This window comes from Cynocephalus volans, chromosome 2 (assembly GCF_027409185.1).
Source record: "Cynocephalus volans isolate mCynVol1 chromosome 2, mCynVol1.pri, whole genome shotgun sequence".
In the NCBI taxonomy this organism is placed as follows: Eukaryota; Metazoa; Chordata; class Mammalia; order Dermoptera; family Cynocephalidae; genus Cynocephalus; species Cynocephalus volans.
In genome coordinates, this window is record NC_084461.1 from 118,360,962 (window position 1) to 118,382,589 (window position 21,628).

At 33.1% G+C, this 21,628-nt stretch overlaps 1 protein-coding gene across 1 annotated transcript in view; it reads right to left on the bottom strand.

Moving 5' to 3' along the window:
* Window positions 1-2,131: 2,131 nt before the first annotated feature.
* Window positions 2,132-21,628, bottom strand: part of CDKL3 (cyclin dependent kinase like 3) — a 50,481-nt gene continuing 30,984 nt past the window's right edge. Inside the window, exons 5-13 of the mRNA XM_063086640.1 lie at window positions 17,943-18,055; window positions 16,269-16,408; window positions 11,788-11,876; window positions 8,980-9,133; window positions 8,543-8,871; window positions 7,308-7,401; window positions 6,103-6,265; window positions 4,108-4,205; window positions 2,132-2,185 (exon numbers count right to left, since the gene is read on the bottom strand). Coding sequence (XP_062942710.1) covers window positions 2,132-2,185; window positions 4,108-4,205; window positions 6,103-6,265; window positions 7,308-7,401; window positions 8,543-8,871; window positions 8,980-9,133; window positions 11,788-11,876; window positions 16,269-16,408; window positions 17,943-18,055 — 1,234 coding nt within the window. The remainder of the gene's footprint in view (window positions 2,186-4,107; window positions 4,206-6,102; window positions 6,266-7,307; window positions 7,402-8,542; window positions 8,872-8,979; window positions 9,134-11,787; window positions 11,877-16,268; window positions 16,409-17,942; window positions 18,056-21,628) is intronic.

Here is a 21,628-nt window from a genome sequence, read left to right on the forward strand (position 1 = left end):
CAAAAAACAAAATACATAAGAATAAATTTAACAAACAATGTATAAGACTACTACATTGAAAACTACAAAATATTGCTGAGAGAAATTAAAGATCTAAATAACTGGTGAGTTTATATCATGCTTGTGGGTTGGAAGACTCAATATTAAGATATTCATTCTCTTCAAATTTATATATAGATTTAAAACATCCTGATCAAAATCCCAGTAGGCATTTTTGTAAAATTGATTTTAAAAACTGACAATCTTTGATATTGGTGTAAGCATCAACAAATATATAAATGCAACAGGCAATGGGCAAGACTTATACCTGTTGAAACTACCACAGAGGACAACTCTTTAATTTCCCTGAAGGAGATTTGTTGCTAAAGCTAAGTCTGTTACAGTCCGTTAGAAAGGTATATTATGAATAATAATCTCAGCTATTAATTCTAATCCAGCTTTTTCTGAGATGGAAAGAGATCACAATATTGTAATAAAGAAAAGATGTTCTTTGTTTTTCATATTTATTTAGTAAAAACAAAATCAGGTAGAGTCCTGGTAAAAACACCAGGTAATCCAATTTTATTATTTTTCTCAAGAACAGGAAAATCCAGAGTTTTGATAGTATACTGCTTCTGAGCTGTATAATTTACTTTATTAAATAGAAAAAGTCCGTACCATATAAAAGACACTATCAGATTGAACTAGGAAACTGAAAGAGTGCTGGCAATTGTTTAAAATAATAAAAGAATTTAATAACATCTGAATACCATATCATTTTTAGATATTTTATAAATATTATAAATGATTTTACTGCTGACCAACAGAACATATGTTTAATCATGAAATGGTAATGGATAGCCTTTAAAACAGTGGGTCAGATAGTTCATTAAGAACTCACTTCAGGAAGCCTGAACATTCTAGAAGGTAATTGACTCGAGCTAATGCGACTACACAGGGCAGAGATCAGTATAAGTATAGTGTGTGTCATGTGACAGGATGTGTTACCCACTAAGTAATAGCAAGAAAGAAGCAGGCAGAGAGAAGATGATTTTATAATTCCAAATCAAAGCATCACATCAAAAGAGTTCTTAGAAGAAAGAAAGAATACAGTGAATATTTTGTTAACAAAACAAAACAACAAAAAATTGGATAATGCTAATGTAGACAGATGGCTGTCTTAACAGCTCACATTACATTTCTATTGTATATTAAATAAAAAAGGAAGAGTTGTCAGCTATATTTCTAAGATTATTTAAAAGAAAATACACTATCAGAAAAAAAAGTCTGTTCCTCTTCAAATTCCTCCCCTCACAATGGCCAATGCCACCCTAAAATTAGAAACCAAGCTAGTAAGAACCAGAGATAAGAATATAAGCATAAGCTGCCAAAACCTTGACTATATTAACGTTAAATTATAATGTGAACTACTAAATGATAAACACGCTGGTCAAATCAAAATTTTGCTTGAACGCTTTGCTCATTTCCATACATTTTTTTTTTTTTTTTTTTTTTTGTCTTTTTGTGACCGGCCGTACCGCACTCAGCCAGTGAGCACACCGGCCATCCTTATATACGATCCGAACCCGCGGCGGGAGCGCAGCAGCAGTCCCTGAGTGCGCCACGGGGTCGACCCTCATTTCCATCCTTTTAAACGATTTAAACGCTGCTCCAGAAATGTTCAGTGTGTAACCAAAACTCATGTTTCCTGCTTATCAAGTACACCCATTTGCTCAGAAATGTTTGGTGTTCCCAGACATTGGGCTCTCACTTTATTATACAATTACAAAATTTTCCTTCTGTAATTATAGAGCTCTGAGCCAAAGGTAAGAATGACCACTAATCAAACATGATTGAAATAACAGATGATCGAATAAAATTATATGACTTACTGTAAGCTGCAGTTTTATTAGGATGTACCAGTCAGGCAGTTTTTATAAACTAATGTTCAAATTAAGGAAACAAAAATAATTTAAAGATTAATAAATTTAAAAACAAATTTAGGGGAATATACACATAACTTCACAGGATTTATGATATATCTGTAGAATTATCTAGACAGTATTTTTGTGCATGTAACATTAATAAAAAGGATTTCTTTTAAACCATACAGTGATTCTGGGATTCCCTGAATTTTCAGCTGCTGCATTTTCTACTCTACATCTGGCAGGTTCTTCTTCCTTTCAGTTTGTGCATTTCCTGTCTTCTAAAAAGTAAATAGAAACAGGACCTTAATTGAGGAAATGGTGAGTCTTTGGCTAAGGAAAGACAGCCAGAGATAAATACTTGTACTTTGCACCTGGTGGTTGTTTCATAAAGTACAGGTAGATTATTTAGCAAAGTATTTCTCATTATCATCATCAAACAGAATTAAATGTGACCTTTGCATGAACTCTTTTCTCTCTTGCCTAAGTCATCCATTCACAGTAATTTAGGGTTTCTCTCAGGTCATAGACCCTACTCAATGCATGTGTGCACTATTTTAACATACATTTAAGGTGCCTGAAACAGTTTAATGTGCATCTGAAAAGTGCTTGGATCTGATTAGGTAATTCAAAAAACAAGTCAATGGCAGAGTCAAGAATAGAACAAATAAGTTGCTATTCCCTATCTTATGTTTTGAAAAACACGTCATATTCTCTCATCCTCTAAAATCAACTACATACTCAAAATTTAAGAAATTTTCTTAATCCTGACATTAATTTATTAAAAGCATGTGGACTAGCCTTCTATGCAGTTTCAGTCACTTGTCAGACTACATTTAAATGGGTAGTACAAATAAACTGTAACCAACACTGATGACTTCTGGTTATTTCTAATGACTACAACAAAGTCACTCTTTTAAAAAGGTCATCTTTTCAGGAGGTCTACATCATATAAACAAGAAGGGGTTTTCCCTTCCTATCTATTTATTTATCCTAAAAATGACAGAACTGTCTTAAGAGTTCCTTTCCTCCTGCATTGGAATGTAATTTTAGTTCCTGGGTTTTTCATAGGACAGCAGAATAAACACATGCAGCCCATGACTAGTCTGCCCAAATTCAGAAGTCCCAACTCACCCATTCACTAAAAAAATGTGGAAATGGTGTGCTGTGCAACATGCTGTAACATGAGTAAGTCACCCAAATTTAAAAGTTTAAAGCCATCTTATTACTTTTTGTAATGAATAAAAGCTTACCTTTTATGGCTTTCTTGTTCTATGATATCTCTTTTCTGCAAAGTGGATTGTAAAGACTAAATGTCACATGAGAATACATCTAATAATGTCTGATAATGCTCTTATCCAAATATTGTAGAAATTCAGTAGCCTTAGTTAAAATGCTTTCTTACATAGTTTCAGAACAGTTTTTTTATATTTTTAATTTCTTCAAATTTTCTTAATAAATATGTGCTAATTTTATCATGAATAAAAATGTAATAAATTTATTTTTTTAAAAACAGAGAAAATGAAGTTGATAAGTCACAAACAGAGATGACCTAACAAGTGTAGAATTGGAAGCCATCTATTTGATTTAATTCTGTGGGCACTCAGTACAATCTCTTTCCCTTAAAAGAGTATCTTTAGAGAGTATTCATTTGAATGTTGAAGGCTTCAAGGTTTCCAAATAAAATTCAAGAATCTCTCTGGTAGATAGAGGCTGGGGAAATTTCAACAGGATTACCTGACAGCTAGCTGAGAGCAAATATCTGTGAAAATAGGACAGTAGACAAACAGCAGAAATAGGGGAATAAACTGGGGCAAAAACAAGAAGGAAAGAAAAGGCCAAAGACAAATATATATAGGCTCGTGGCCAGTATAACCATATGTTTTTACCATTACTCATTTTTACTGACATGGCTTACCTGCCCAATGTTTGACTATATAGTAAAACAGATACTACTTTCCCTGAATATTGTGTATTCTAAACATTTAAGATTCAAATAAGGGCAGGAATTACTAACCCAAAAATAACTTTCAGAAACTTTTAGTAATTGGTAATTCTATGAAAATATAGATCTGTTTCTAGAGTTCAAAGATTACAGAATTTTGAATTTTTATATAGTTTCCAAATAACTAAATTTATACACTGAATCAAGGGCTTTAAACAACATATAGCTCAGTAAAAGCTATAAACAAAATAGTTTTACCTCTTGTTTTTCTTGATTTTGATCCACATTAAGTAAAGTTGGTATTTTAGATGAATCTGTTTTCTTTGACTCCCTCTTCAGCACTTTTATCTGTTTAACTTTTGCAAAAATATATAAAAAAATAAAATTTGTTATTCTACCTTGAAATTTTACTTACCTTTTCACAAATTTCAAAAAGAAATTCTGATGATCAATATCCAGAATATACAGGGAATTCACACAACTCAACAGCAAAAAAATAAATAAATAATCCAATTTTTAAAATTGGCAAAAGACCCGAATAGACATTTCTCAAAAGAAGACATACAATGGTCAACACATATATGAAAAAATTGCTCAACTGACCATCAGGGAAATGCAAATCAAAACAACAGTGAGATACCACCTCACTCCAGTTAGAATGGCTATTACCAAGAAGACAAAAGAAAACAAGTATTGGTGAGGATGTGGAGAAAAGGGAACGCTTGTACACTGTTGGTAGAAATGTAAATTAGTACAGCTATTATGGAAAACAATAGGGAGGTTCCTCAAAAACTTAAAAATAGAACTACCATTTGATCCACCAATCCCACTACTGGAATATACCCAAAGGAAATTAAGTCAGTATGTTGAAGAGATATTTGCACTCCTATGTTTATTGCAGCACAATTTACAACAGCCAAGATATAAAATCAATCTAAGTGTCCAACAACAGATGAATGGATTTAAATATATATATATATGGTATATATACACAATGGAATACTATTCAGCCATTAAAAAGAATGAAATCCTGTCATCTGTGGCAACATTGACATTACGTTATGTGAAGTAAGCCAGGTACAGAAAGACAAATACCACACACTGATATGTGGAATATAAAAAAAAAAAGTTGGTGTTGTAGAAGCAGAGAGTAGAACGGTGGTTACCAGAGACTCGGTAGGGGATAGGGGAGGGAAGACAGAGAGTACGAAATTACAATTAAATAGGAGGAATAAGTTCTGATATTCTATTGCACAGCAGGATGACTATGGTTAACAGTTAAGTTTTGTATATTACATAATAGCTAGAGGAGAGGCTTATGAATGTTTTTACCACAATAAAATGATAAATCCATGAGGTGAGGTGATTGATACATTAACTACCCTAACCTGATTATTATACAACATATATGTCTACCAAAACATCAGTTTGTACTCCATACATATGTTTAATTACAATGTGTCAACTGAAATTTTTTAAAAAATAGTCTACCAAGTATTAAAAGAAGGCATTTATTTTCTTTTATTTTTTTCATTCTGAGTATAACATTAAGTGGATCAGATAATTTCTCTTGAGCTGTATTAAGTACTATATTCTTCCTATTATATTAGCTTTTCACAAGGTGTCACTATTCTTCAAAGAAACATAAGAACATTTACTGAAAGCAAAAAAGAGTTTCATTTTAAGATAAATCTTAAATTTACAAATCTTAATCTACTAAATGCTTGGTTGCACGTATAACATTCCTGTTACTATATGGGCAAACAATCATGGAGAAATGCAGGAAGGTGATTCACTCCAGGTCATATACTGAACCACAACCACCTTTCTCAGGGCTGGCTAGTTGGCTCAGTTGGTTAGAGTACGGTGTTATAACACCCAAGCCAAGGGTCTGGATCCCTGTACCGGCCTGCTGGAAAAAAACAAAACACCACCTTCCTCAAATATTGTTCTAACATTTCAATTACATTGAGCTAATGTAAAATTTACCCTTTAAAGCAGTCTTCCCTGTACTGGCCAGCCACCAGAAGAAAATAAATAAATAAAATAAAGCTGTCTTAATCCTTTTTTAAAATTATCTCCTTTAAGTGTCTATTTGACTATGAGAAAAACATTTTGTCAGCTGAAAGTGTTTTTCTCAGCAATTTACTATTTTCTACCTAAATCACACTATAAAATGTAAGTAGCACTACAAAAAAAGTCTTGTAAATTATATCATCTGGAGATTTGTAAAGCTATGCAACAAATGTGTACCTTCCATTCCTTTCATCTCCTTTGACTGTATTGTGAAAGGTAATTCTGGGAAATGGAATTCTTTTCTGTCAAATCTGGAAAAATTCAGTTTCCTTTTGTTCCCATTTGCCATTTGGTCACTTTGACCTGTTTGCTCATTAAATACACCCTTCTCCGTTTGGCTCTAAACAAACAAACAAGAGTTAGTCTGAAGAAACGTGTGTAACTATTTGAGAATGACAAACCTGGAATTGCTAGTTATTTGGATGGTATATGATAGGCATAACAACTATTTTAATAACTAAGAAATAGAATAGAATTCCATTAAACATATGAACAGATCAAACTCCAATAAAAGTTTCATAAAACAAATGTTTTTAACATATTTAATATTCTGAGAATAATAGTCTTGATCATAAGAACCATAATCTTAACTTTTAATTTTCAGTACTATTCATTGCATACTGATGAACAAATTGCTTCTGTTAATCTTATTAATAACTTATTTTTCTATTTACAAAATGATATGCTTTATGGATACTGGGAAAACCCAAAGGAAAAAATTAATTGTGCACCCAGCATCTAGAAAACCTTTTGTGTTACTTACTTTAACAACAGAACATTTAACAACAGAACATTTAACAACAGAACAGATCATAAAAACTTTCCTAGGTCAATAAACATTCTTCCATGACGTAATGTGTAGTATCCCACTGTATGAATGTACCCTAATGTACTTAATTGGTCACCTGCTTTTGGATAGGTTTGTGTTGTTTTCAACTTATTATTATTATAAATAACACTGTGCTTCGATTTTGAATAAGCCACTTTCCTATGTAAAAAATCGGGGAGAGGGGAGATGAACTACACTGATTATTTTTTTCTAGTGAAAGTCAGTTGTGTCTATTTGGCAATTGTTTTTAATCCATAAAGTAAGATATTAAAATCATTTTTGGGAAGGGAAAAAACAAAAATTCTTGTGACTTTTAAAGGTGGAAATCTTAGCTTCTGCCCAAGTCACACATTAAATACACAAATTAAGATATAGGAAATTAACTAAAATTGTGAAAACACTAAGGGAATGGTGGCCTATTTTCATCTCAGGAAGAAAAAAAAAGAAACTAAAAGCACATTTTTAAAAGTGTTAGTGCTCCAAAGACAGAGAAAAGGAAAGGGCATGTAATGTTAAAAGAGACCATATTTTAATGACTAGCTTCTTGCCTTACTTGAATGAGACCTATATCCTCTTGCCTGTTATTAGACATAACTCGTCCAATAGATTGTGAAGAAATGTGTCTCTTTTTTGCTCTTTCAGTTAACCTATTAATTAAAAACAAATAAGAAGTTATTAGAACTCTCCAGAAGTGCCTTCATTTTATCTTCAGGAACGAACAAGTTATACTGTGGAAGTCTACTGTTTGAACACTGAGTGTCAAAATGCAATTGTCAATCCTCGGGCAGAGAACAACTAATTCACGGCTAACATCAGTAGTGACAACCATTTTGTGGGGTTACTCCTGCTGGCCTTCTTGCTCCCTTCTACCTGTTCTGAGCTTGTATCTCTCAACTACTGGGGTTTCTCAATTTATGAGCTTGCTGTCCAAGACTGGCTTGTAACCACAATCGCTGGCTCCATGGTTTTGGGGTCACCTGAAGAAAAACTGGGCTATTGCAGTCTGTAGACTGCTGCACATCTGGACTGACACAGATATGTTTACTTGCCCACCCCTGCAGACCACTAAGCTTTACAACCTACAGCTCAAACCAGTCTGCTAGAATCTGCTTGGGCTAATGAACTTAAGTCTTCTTCCTCACCTAGAATCACAGTAGTCTCCCTAAATATAGAAATGGCCCTAATGCCTTGCTAGATAGACTCTCACCATCCATCACACTGCCCTTGATGAACCAAACTCATTGTACCAATCTCTCAATCTGATACCACTGAATCTGATACCATTGATTCCACTGAATCTGTCAATCTCATTGTATCAGAGGCTAAATCTTAAACTGGCCCAATACACTGTTTTTCTCCCCAAATATTTGAACTTGAAAGACTATTTCACTATTAAAGATTATTTTTGACAATCCTTTCTCCATTTAGAGAATTTGCTGTGATAGGGAAATAAAGCCTTTGTTACACCAAGGTACATCAATACCAGAACTTAGGCCGTATCACTTTTTTCTCTTCAAAGGTAAGACATTTTCTAAGAATCTATTTTTTTTAAATGAGGTTTTTCCAAAAGACATGAATGAAATATTAAACATCTATATATCTGAGAAAAGTTAATTTCTTTTATAGCATTCATAAGAAGCACTCAGTAAATGGCCCATTATTTAATTAAAATTTCAATATGTCCTCTTCAAGTTCAGTTCACATACAGACACTATGAATGTGATTCTCTGAAATACCATTATACAAGAACATTGAATTACTTTAGGTCTCTTCTCTGTTACAGCTCACCTTGGATTGGGGTGGGAGAGATTCAAATTCAAATTTGCAGTCATCAAATTAGTACTAGTTATGTTGATGGGTGGCATTGTCATACAACCTCCACCATGTGGATCTTCTTTCATGACATTAGAGTTAGTGCTGGGATTGACAGGGTTTGGTGGTTCAATGATTACAGATCTTGTATCTTGAGACATAGCATGGGCATTTTCAGTTGAATCCTGCTGACAATGTACTCTTTCATACTCTATTTTTTTTGCTTCTGAGATATCTCCTTTTCCTCCTTTGACTTTAATAACTCTGACTTTGATCTCCTTGGGCTTTTTCTCTTTTTCTATTTCCTGGAATAGACACATCCAGAATCTGAGTCATGAGAACAGTTATTTTTGTCACTGGAGTGATAACTATAATGCAGTTATACTGGCTGAAATGAAAACCAAAGTTCTTACCTTTCCCAAAACTGAACTATTTGGCAGTGTATTGGTATAAATTGTTTTTCTTTCATCTTTCATAAGTTCATTTTCTTTAGAATTATCTTTTGTCTTTATGAATGAATTGACTTTTGCTTCTTGTAGTAATTTAGCTCTCAGCTCTGGTAAGAATCTGATAAAACAAACAACATAAACCAACAATCTTTTTATTTATGTAGATTATCTTTAATGAACCATTTCATCAATTAGTTTACACTTCAGCTATAGCACAAATAATGCTTTATAATTATAATTCATGACAAGAGATGGCATATTTATCTAATAAAAATTGCTTCCTAGTAAAGATACATCTTTCACTGCCATAAAGAATCTACTACAGGGCCGGCCCCATGGCTCACTCGGGAGAGTGCGGCACTGATAGCGCCAAGGCCACAGGTTCAACATCCGGTGAGCTCACTGGCTGAGCATGGTGCAGACAGCACCAAGCCATAGGCTGCAAATCCCCTTACCAGTCAAAAAAAAAAAAAAAAAATCTACTACATAAAGCTTTTACAAATTAAACTTATATGAATTAGATTCCTTTTGTGATGCAAACTTTGCTCAGTAAAAGTAGTTTTTAATTTTGATATACTATTCTTTTTGAGGAAGTCTCAGACCACTTTGTCCTCTTTGTGGTTAAAGTAACAGGACTTAAAAAATTAACTAACTAGTTTTTTGAAATCTTACTCTGGAGAAATATTTTCAGTACAAAATGTAACAGAATACATTAATATTGAAGGGAGATTGTTTTGGTTTTAGTGGTCTTTCTTTTTAAAAGTTTTTTTTTTAACAGAAAATCCACTCATATGGTTCAAAATTTAAAAGGCTATACTGAAAAGTCACCTTCCTACTCTTTACTTGAATTACACAGTTCCCCCTCATTGAAGCAGCTACTGCTATCAGTTTGGGAAAGTTCTAAAACATCAGTCCATGAATGAATTTTTCCCTGTTCCAGCCTACTCTCGCCAATGCTGGCACATGTTTAATAAAGGCAGTGTGAGGAGATGAAAAAAATAAAGAACAATTGTGATTATCTTGACTAAATGAGAAAATGTAACTTTTCTGTCAAAACACCTTGCATTGCAGAAAGGCCCATGAAAGAAAGAGGCATCTTATCAAAAGAAAAGGTCTTACTCAAACATTTTCCAAAGGCTCTATAATTTAAACTTAAGGTACTTTTACCCCATGATAGTAAAATCCTAATATCTGTACATCCGAAAGAAATCAATTTAGTCTATGTAGAATTGATATGAAAGAACCTTTTATTCAATAACTGGCACTTTTCATCAATAGCACTTTTTTTTTTTTTTTTTTTTTGCAGCTAGCCAGTATAGGTACAAGGATTGAACCCTGGACCTTGGTGTTATCAGCACTACACCCTAGTCTAGTGAGCTAACTGGCCAGCCCAATGGCACTTTCAATATAGCTTCTTCTCATTTCTTCTCATTTTTTGTCTTAGAGTAAAATTCCTTAAATGCTTGAAGTTCTCGTTATGCTCAAAGATTCTCTTTTCTTTGCCTTTTTCTATTTAGTCTATCTCCAGGGGCAGTTCCTGGACTTTTCCATACCTGACTTTAACCCTATCGCATTTTTTTTATAAATGATGACCGGTAAGGGGATCTTAACCCTTGACTTCGTGTTGCCAGTTCCATGCTCTACCAAGTGAGCTAACTGGCCATCCCTATATAGGGATCCAAACCCGTGGCCTTGGTGTTATCAGCACCACACTCTCCAAAGTGAGCCACGGGCCGGCCCGAACTCTATCGCATTTTTATTAGATGTCCGTCTCTCTGACTTCAGGTCCAAAGGCCGACTGAATGATTTTGCAATTAATAAGAAACTTTTCCTGTTTCTTTCAAAGCCCAAATATAAAATGGTGTTTTTTAGAAATATGGTTGACTAATAAATCTAAATTGGCATTACATACTACATGCTGAGCATGTCATAGGCAATGTGGAACACAGAAGAGCTATAACTTCAAAGCATGGTCTCTATCTTCAGGGAACTTCCAATTTAGTGGGTAGGATAAGACAACAGACAATAAATGGAGAAAAGAATCATTTCGGAAGTAACTGCTAATTATAATATATAGATCAAAGATGCAATCAGAAGTAGAAAGACCAAGATTAATCACTGAGTCAGAGGTCCAAATGGGAGTAAAGCTAAAAAGTATTGTTTGTGTATATTGACCTAGGTCTGGGTCTGGAGTTCACAGACCCCTCAAGCCCGTTTTCCAGATTGGGTCACAAACCCTTCACAGGCAGGTCTACAAGCTAGGTAAGCAGCCAAAAGGTCCTTGGAGCCGTAGGTTTGAGAGCATGGCCGCACACGCAGCAGCTGCCCGAGGCAGTCAACACCAGCCAAGTGGTGGCACTGCCCATGCACATGAACTCCACCCATGCACAACTTATTTACAAAGAATGCGCTGCACCACCCCCAGCCAGACCCAAGGCAAGGAGGCCTGATTAAATTATTCTATTTTCCCAACAGTGTATTTAATATTATCTCTGTTCTATGACAACACTGAAATCGTACTATATAAAGAATTCAGCACACAGCCTAGGACATTGTAACTGTGTAACAAACATTAGCTGCAATTATTTTTATTACTAGAATTTTCACCTATGATACCTGTAAGTCTACCAAATACCTAGTCAATACCTGATACAATAACTCAGCGTCTGTTAGATATTTTTTATGTAACATTAACCTAAGTAGCAATTCTCCTGCTAGTAAAATTTCCTAATATAAAATGCTAAAAAAACCACTTTCATTCAAAATGCTTACTTTTCAATAAATCCATCTCTAGTAAAATACTCATGATGCAAAAGATCAGTAGATGAAATCCTCTCAGCAGGATCAATTTGTAAACAAGCCTTGAAAAGGAAAAAGATTTTAATAAATGAGCTATTAACAGGTCTCCATATGGTAAAACTTAAGTTTATTCAATAAATGAAATAATTAATTATCCAGAGCTAAAAGGGTCTTGAAAAGATAGACATAGACCTCAGGAATTTCTGAGTAAGTTCTGACCATTTATCTCCCTGAGAAATTTGCACTTACATTATTAGCGATTTGCCAAACTAGAATTTTACCCTGTGTTTTCTGACTCCAAATCCAGTCCTCTTTCTATGGTGTAATACAATTTTGCAAATATTCAAGCCCCCAAATCTTTTAATAATCTATTATTAGAACAGCCCTTTTCTGGTCCCTGCCTTAAGAGTACTTCAACTATGTAGAGAAACAACCAAAAATAACAAAAAACAAAAACAATGCAAGGAAATTTTGAATATTAAGTTGTACATAATTTATACTTAATTAAATAAATATAACCATAAATAGAATGCATTTCTTTAATCAAAATATTAAAGACAGAATATGAATAAAAGGCATCTACTTCAGAATTTTCATTCTTTTTCTGAAGGAAGGAAAAACATAATAAAAATAGGTAACTTTTATTAATGCTTACTATGTACCGGACAATGCCCTAGCCTTTTCCTATCACTTCATCCCAACAACAATCCTACATAGTAGATATTATTATTATCCTCATCGTATAGTCGAGGAGACTGAGACCCAGGGAGGTTAAGTAATTTGTTGAAGATCCATGAGTAGAGGAGCAAGAATTAAAATCTAGAAAATCCAGGGTAATTTTATACAATATTTTGCTTCTGCTTATTTCAAAATACATAGTTTTAATTGAGTCACAGGAAGAGTTCTACAGATCTGCTATACAACAATGTGCATATAGTTAAAAATGCTGTACTGTACACTTAAAAACCTGGTTAGAGAGTAGATTTCATGTTATATGGTTTTTTTTTTACCACTATTTAAAAAATTAATTCACAAAGTGAAGTATTACCTACTTTATTATGTGGGAATACCTAGATACTTAAAACTGCAACTAGCTAAAAATATGTGCTTATTTTAGAACACAGTAGTAATCCATCAATAAAACTTAATAAGAAAAATGCTAAAAGGTCTGCCCAAATCATAGCGTGTTAGTGGGAGACAAATTAGAGACAGTCTTTCTGTGAATAATATAATTCAGAAGATTTAAACATATGCCCTATTTTGGAAAATGTAAAATGTGACACTCTGGGAAACAAATTGTCAGTTTCTTCAAAAATTAAACATATACCTACCTTATGACCCAGCCATTCCACTCTTAGATATTTAGCCAAGAGGAATGAAAATATACATTCACACAAAGACTTGTACACGAGTACTCATGGCAACTTTATTTGTAATAGCCAAAAATGGGAAACAACCCAAGTGTCCATCAACAGGGCAATGGATAAAAAATTGTGGTATATTCATACATGCAATACTAATCAGCAAAAAAGGGAACAAATTACTCACTCACACCAAAACATGAATGAATCTCTCAATCTTTATGCTAAGTGGAAGAAGCCGGACATAAAAGTGTACATACTGTATGGTTCTATTTATATAATATTCTATAAAATGTAAACTAATCTATGGTGACAGAAAGCAACTCATTGGTTGTCTGGGGACAGGAATGGAGAGAAAGCTGGGTTGCAAAAGGACACAAGGAAATTTTGGAGGATGATGGAAATATTAGGTATCTTGACTGTTGTGGTGGTTCAGCATGTGTATGTCTATCAAAACTCATCAAATCGTACATTTGAAGTATGTGTAATTTACTGTTCATAAATCAAACCTCAATAAAGTTATTTAGAAAATTTATATCTGGGAAAAAATACATGTCCTACACCACATATTAAAATTTATTTTGGGGCCGAGCCCGTGGCGCACTCGGGAGAGTGCAGCGCTGGGAGCGCAGCGACGCTCCCGCCTCGGGTTCGGATCCTATATAGGAATGGCCGGTGCACTCACTGGCTGAGTACCGGTCACGAAAAAGACCAAAAAAAAAAAAAAAAAAATTTATTTTAAGGTTACAATAATCAATCAAAATCGTACTAATTCTAGAATAAAGAGAGAAATCAATGGAACAGAAAAAGACCCAAGCATGTATAAGCATTCTGGTTTATGATAAATGTGTCATTCCAAATCACTGAATTATTCTACTTGTGAAAAAGGTATTTGCAACTTATGACAAAACATTAATATCCTGGGTCGGCTTTAGCTCAAGCGGTTACTTCCTCAAGCCAGACTTCAAAACATTAATATCCTTATTATTTTACAAGTCAATATGAAAAAATATAAATAATCTAATTGACAAATAGTTTAAGAATTCTTTAAAAAAAAGAAATACAAACAGCCATTGAATATTAACAAAATTTTCAACTCCTCCTGTAATGATATAAATTTTTTAAAAGAAGCAATTTTTAAAAAGATATCATTTCTAGATTATTAAGCTGGCAAAGATTTTTAAAACTATAATAACCAATGCTAGATTGACAGTAGGGATATAAATCAGTGAAACCTTTCTGGAAAAAAATAGCAAAATATATCAAAAATTATAAAATGTGTAAACCCTTTGGCCCACTAATCCCACTTCTAGCAATGTAACCTAAGGTGCATAAAGACAAATACAAAAGATGTTGTAACATCCTCATCAATAGCAGAGGGTAAAAAAAAAAAAAGTAACTTAAATGTCCAAAATGCAAAGTCAGACTGGCTGGTTAGCTCAGTTGGTTAGAGTGAGCCTTATAGCTCCAAGGTCATGGGTTTGGATCCCCATACCGGCCAGCTGCCAAAAAAAAAAAAATGCAAGTTAATTAAATAAATTAACGGTATAGTCATACAAAGAAATACTATGCAGCCATCGAAAATTATGATGTGATTTCATATTTATTGGCATAGATGTATGTTTACGATATACTGCTAAGTAAAAATAAACAGATTACTTAGCAGTATGTTAAGTATGACACCTTGTAAAAAGCACACATTTCTATACATATATTTGGTTGGGAAAATTCTAGAAGTATTTAAACCAAAATGTTAATAGTAATTTTTTCTGGGTTATGGGAGTTGGGATAACTTAGTTTCTTTTTGTTTATTGTGTATTTTCTATTTTTTCGATAATTATTATATATTTCTTGTATAATTAAAACTATAAAATATAAGAAAAAAGAAATTAAGCTGGAAATGTAGTAAAGAAATCTGAGTTTTAATAAATCCAGTTCTCTCTACATATCAATTAAACAATTTTTTTCTTTCAATAATATTCTTTAGATGTCACATATGAGTATGCATAGGTTTATATCAGTAACAGCAAAAACAGCAATTAACATTTGTTGACAGCTTATTCAGGGCCCTGTGCTGAACACATTTCCAACATTACCTCATTTAACCCTCTAGCCCCAGAAGATAAGAACTACTATCGTCATTTTTTAGCCCAGTAAACTGAGGCAGAGAGATTAAGGTTACAGAGCTAATCAGTGAGATCTGGGTTTTTTATGTAGTCTGTGTGATTCCAGAGCCTCTTTTAAACACTACACTATACTTGTTCTGAAATTTAGGGAACCACTTTTCGTTAAGGGCTGTATGTTAGGAATAAGTGATCTTAATTGCCCCTGGTAAAGGAAATTGTCTGCTTAAAGAAATGAAAGCAAATTTATTTTCCATAGTAAACCCATATTACATTTTGGATTTGGTACTAAATGTGTTGGTATATTTATTGCCTAGTTGAAACAAAACTTAAACATTAAAATACTTTTTAAAAGGTTTACATAATGTTTTTGTTTTCTACAATTCAAGGTGAATTTTGGCAACGGTGTATATTCAAACAAAATTAGAATTGCAGCTGGCCATGCCTTGAAGATACCTTAGGATACCACAGTACAAAGAATAAATCCCTAACCTGGCTAGACTGGATGTTAAAAGGTGGTGATAAACATGGTTAAGTCCTCAGAATTTTTCCAGTTTATACCTAATTATCATAAAAATTAGGATAAACTAAAAATAATGAATATAATTGTCTTATGGGGCATTCAATTCTAACAGTCTATGAATTTTAATTTCTCTGGATTAAAGATTTAACTTTCTATAGAAAAAATTACTTTAGGATTCCTTCTGGAATTTCATTAAAGTAAAAATTTTATTTTATTTTATTTTATTTATTTATTTATTTATTTTTTTGTCTTTTTCGAGACCTGCACTCAGCCAGTGAGTGCACGGGCCATTCCTATATAGGATCCGAACCCGCGGCGGGAGCGTCACTGCGCTCCCAGCGCCGCACTCTCCCGAGTGCGCCACCGGCTCGGCCCTAAAGTAAAAATTTTAAACTATTAAAATTTACGCAAATTTCTCAGATATAAATTATTAATCTCTTAACATACGTGAACTATATCTGCCAACAATCCATTAAGCTTTGGGTATTTTTTTCTTGCACTTTTGGGGTGTTGAACTTGGGGAAGTACCACCCCAGCAAAAACTGGACTCTTGGAAAAGATATTCTGCAAATGAGGCGTCAGATTGCCTGAAAAGAGAAAAAAAAACACATATAAGAAAACAGAGAAATTAGTCTACCATCAAAAAATTTAAATTGCTTTGTGATCAGCATTAAATTAGTGAAAACTCAAACAAGAAAGAATAACAATTATGTGTTTTAATTTTTTGAAGTTGAACAAGAAACTATTTAAAGATGTCATAAAAAAATTGAGGTTTCCCCAGTAATCTGGGATAACACATAGGCAGCAGAGAATGTGAAACCACCAGGTTCATTTTCTTTTCCCAAACCGTAAGACATAATATGTAATGCTATCATGAAAAGCACATTCAAACTTTTAACACACTTCCATATGGGTATCAAAATGGTTTCACTATCAAGTGTTAATCAGCGAAATATGTTGAACCCTTACTTACACAGCTAAAATATTTAAATTATTTAGAAAGAAAAAATATTGCAAAGAAGATACAAGGCTAGAGAGTAGTAGTAGAATGGAAAGAACTATAAATAGTAGCAGAGATAACTAAATTCTTGCATGTTTTGCTGTAATTAATCCTGTGACCTTGGGCAAATCTCTTCCCCTTTTGTGCCTTGGTTTCCTAATCTGCAAAATGACAAGATTAATCCCATTATCTCTAAACTTCCTTCTAACTTTAATCTCATAACCAGAACATTAATTTCTTTTTTTTTTTTTGTCTTTTTCGTGACCGGTACTCAGCCAGTGAGTGCACTGGCCATTCCTATATAGGATCCGAACCCGCGGCGGGAGCGTCGCTGCGCTCCCAGTGCTGCACTCTCCCGAGTGCGCCACAGGCTCGGCCCATAACCAGAACATTAAAGACACAAAAACGTCTGATGCTTTAAGGCCCTGACCTGTATCTTAAATCAATATTTATCCAGATTTCTTTGTTTTTATAAATGTTCACACTACCTTCCTCATTATCCTGTAATCACGTCTATGTCTAGCTTCCCCACACACAAAGGGCTCCTCAAGTTCCTCATTCAGAAATATTACAGATAAATCATTGAAATACCATGTGCAATGCTAACCATCAAAATATCTGGGCAGTCCAAGCAGATCATCAAATAATTAAACTTTCATGAAATATATTCTTGAATAAGTTATTTAGGTACCTGGCTATCTATTGTGGGTTTTTTAAAAAAGGAGAGTGGTTTCTAAGTAAATAATAGATTTTCTGTCTCTAAAAAAGCATCTGATTTAACTCTGTTATCTAAAAGTCCTTGTTTAGAGGTGCAAATATTTGTAGAAGCCAAAATTTAAAAACAATTTCTAGACAAATTGAAGTACTTTGCTATTGTACTATTTTTCTTAGCATCAACCGTCAACATATGGGTTAGCTATTTGCATCCTGGCAAAGAAAATATTATTTGGAAAAACAGAATTTTCTGCCTTCTTTATCAGCCCAAGGTATCCATCTGCTGCCATCATCAAAACAATATCCTTCCCTGTTCTTATGCAGAAAAGCTAAATTTAAATATCAAGCAGAATTGATCTGGCAATATCTATTTTAGATGTGTAACAGAATATTTTAGCAATACCTACCTACTTTTAAAACAATCTTATGTAGTAAATCCAAATCAGAGCTGCTAGGAAGAAAAGGATTTCCAGTGGCCATCTCAATGATCATACATCCTAAAGCCCAGATATCCACAGGTCTGAAACAGATCAGAATAAATCACCTTTTCATGCAGAAATACAAGGATACTTCAACTGTTTTGTGAAAAAATGAAATTAAGTGATAATACAAATCTTTCTATGAACTTTTTGAAGACTCCTCATATGTAAAATATCTAATCTAAAAAAAAAATTTAATAAGATCAAGGTTAAAGAATATTTAAGTGGTATCATTTATGAATTTTCACTGCAGCATCATATGCCAACTTTAGAATATACATTAAACAGTATACCATTTTATTATAATAACATTAAACAATTTGTAATTAAGTTGCATGAGAAGAAAAGTAGCAAGTCTAGATAAAAAGTAACTAATTCTAAAATTGTTCCAGATATTTATATAAGGATATTATCATAATGGCTTATGAATTAGAATAACTGAATAATAAAATCTTACATTTAAAAATTTTTAATCTCAAATATTTTTACCACTTACATTTTAATTATTTATCTTAACCCGTTATGAGTCAGCTATAACCTGTAATTTTTTTCCACATAACGTTTTTTAAGATAGTTTCTATCCCAGGGACTTTTAAATAGGTAAAATGATACCCAACCCCTCCCATTTAAAAGAAATATAAACACAATGAGATCTATTTTTCACTGATCTAAATGAGAAAGATTATAAGAACTGATAACTGCTATATTGGTGAGGCAATGGGGAATAAATATTTCCGTGTACTGTTTTGGGAGTGTAAAATTATATTTCTTCGGAGAGAAAATTGGGGGTTCAGATCCCTGTACAAGCCAGCCACTAAAAAAAAAAAAAAAAACTTGGCAAAAGCTACTCAAACAAATTAAAGTAATACATACTTTTGACTGTACAACGTTATTCCTAGGAATTTATCCTAAGATATACTCACATGTCTGCACAAAGATAAATTATATGAGAATTGCACTGCAGCATTGCTTGTGGTAGAAAAAGACTGGAAACAACCTAAACATCCATCAGTAAGGGAATGGCTAAGTAAATTTTTGTACAACCACACAATGAAATATTATTCAGCTATTAAAAATGACGAGGTCGGTCTATCTATATGTGCTGAAATGGAATGAGCTTTAAGATAAATTGTCAAGGGAAAAAAGCAAGATTCATGAAGTAAATCAAAGAAGATCTAAATAGATGGAGAGTTAGTTCATGTTCATGGATGGGAAGGCTCAATATTGCCAAGATGTCAGTTTTCCCAAACTTTATAAAAGACTCAATGCAATCACATTTAAAATCCCAGTAAATTATAAAATGATAACAATGTGAGGTAATGCATATGTTAATTAGCTAGATTGAGTCATTCCACAATATATATATATATATATATATATACTTCAAAACATCATGTTGTACATGATAAATACATGCAATTATCTGTCAATTAAAAATATCCCACTACATTATTTTGTAGATATTGACAAATTGATTGTAAAGGTTATTTGGAAAGGCAATAGACCCAGAATAGCCAACCCAATGTTGAAGAAGAACAACAAAGTCAAAGGAATAATACTACCTGACTTCAAGTTGTACTATAAAGCTACAATAAGCAAAACAATGTGGTGTTGGTGAAAAAATAGACAAATAGATCAAGAGAACAGAGTAAAGAGCAAAGAAATACTCTCAAACATACTCAACTGATCTTTGACAAAGCAAAGGCAAAAGAGTTGAGAAAGGATAGTCTTTTCAACACATAGTGCTGGAACAAATGGGCATCCAACTGCAAAAAAATAGATCAAGATGTAAACCTTTCACCTTTCATAAAAATTAACTCAAAATGGATGATGGACCTAAATGTAAAATGCAAAATTTAAAAACCTCTAGACAATCCCATAGGAGAAAAGCTAGATGACCTTGGTTTGTTTATGAGTTTTTAGATACAACACTAAAAGCATAATCCAGAAAAGAAAAAAATTGATAAGCAGAACTTCATTAAAGTTAAAAACTTCTGCTCTGTGAAAGACCCTGTTAAGAGCATTAAAAAACAAGCCACAGACTGGGAAGAAATATTTGCAAAACACTTATCTGATAAAGGATATGTATCCAAAATATACAAAACACACTTAAAACTCAACAATAAGAAAATAACCCAATTTTAAAATAGGACAAGCAACCTCACCAAAGACAGCAAATATGCATATTAAAAGACGCTCAATATCATATATCACTAAGGGAATCGCAAATTAAAACAACAATGAGGTACGATTACACACCTATTAGAATAGTTAAATTCAAAACACCACCAACACTAAATGCTGATGAGAACATAGAGCAACAGGAGCTCTCATTCATTGCTGGTAGAAATGTGAAATTATACAGTACTTTAGAGGACAGTTTGACAGCTACATACAAAGCTAAATATAGTCTTACCAGCAATCACACTCATTTGTATTTACCCAAATGAGTTAAAAATTTATGACCATACAAAAACTGGGATATGAATGTTTATAGTAGCATGCTTCATAATTGCCAAAAACTCAGAAGCAATCAAGATGTCCTTTGACAGGTGAATGGATAAACAAACTGTGGTACACACATACAATAAAATATTTTTTAGAAGTAAAAGAGAAATGAGCTATCAACCAACAAAACAAACAAACAAAGAACATGGAAAAACCTTAAACAGACTTTGCTAAGTTGAAGAAGCTAGTCTGGAAAGGGTATACACAGTATGATCCCAAATATAGGACATTCTGTAAAGGCTAAAGTACAGTGACAGTGAAAAGATCAGTGGTTTTCAGGAGTTCAGGGAGAGGGGGAAAAGAATAAAAAGGTAGAGCACAAAAAATTTTTAGGGTCATAAAACTATTCTATACGAGCCTATAATGATGGATACATGACAGTATACATTTATCAAAAGCCAAGAAGTACAACACAAAGAGTAACCCTAATGTAAACTATAAAATTTAGATAACAGTAATAATGGTCCATCAATTGTAATAACTGTACCACACTAATACATGATTTGTTTGTTTTGCTTTGTTTTTAGTGGGTGGCCAGTACAAGGATCTAAGCCTTTGATCTTGGTGTTATAACACCATGCTCTAATCAATTGAGCTAACCAGCCAGCCCAACAAGATGTTAATAATAGTGAAATGTTGCAGGAGTGGGGCGAAGGAGGTATAAGAGAAACTCTGCACTTTCGGTTAAATTTTTCTATAAACCTAAAACTTCGGTAAAAATTTAAGTCTGTTAATTTTAAAAAATTAAAAGAGAAGAAAAAAGCAAGATTCTATAAAATATATATATACTCTGTAATATATATATATACTCTTATTTATGTTTAAAAAGAAGGAGACAGATATGTGTTTGTATTGCTAGATAATTATTTAAAGAATAAGGAAATTGTAGTGTATACAATTTTTCAAGTCTATATTATAAACACAACTGGATGATATAATAGGAAACTTACAAGCTTGCTTATGTCACAAGTTTTAAGAACTTAATGGAAATTAGTAAGTTTTAGTGAAAATCAATAAAATTAAGACCAAGTTTTAGCCCTCAAATCTCTAAGTAAATTATTTTTAAGTGCTCTCCCCACAGAATGCAATTCCTACTCACCTCATCC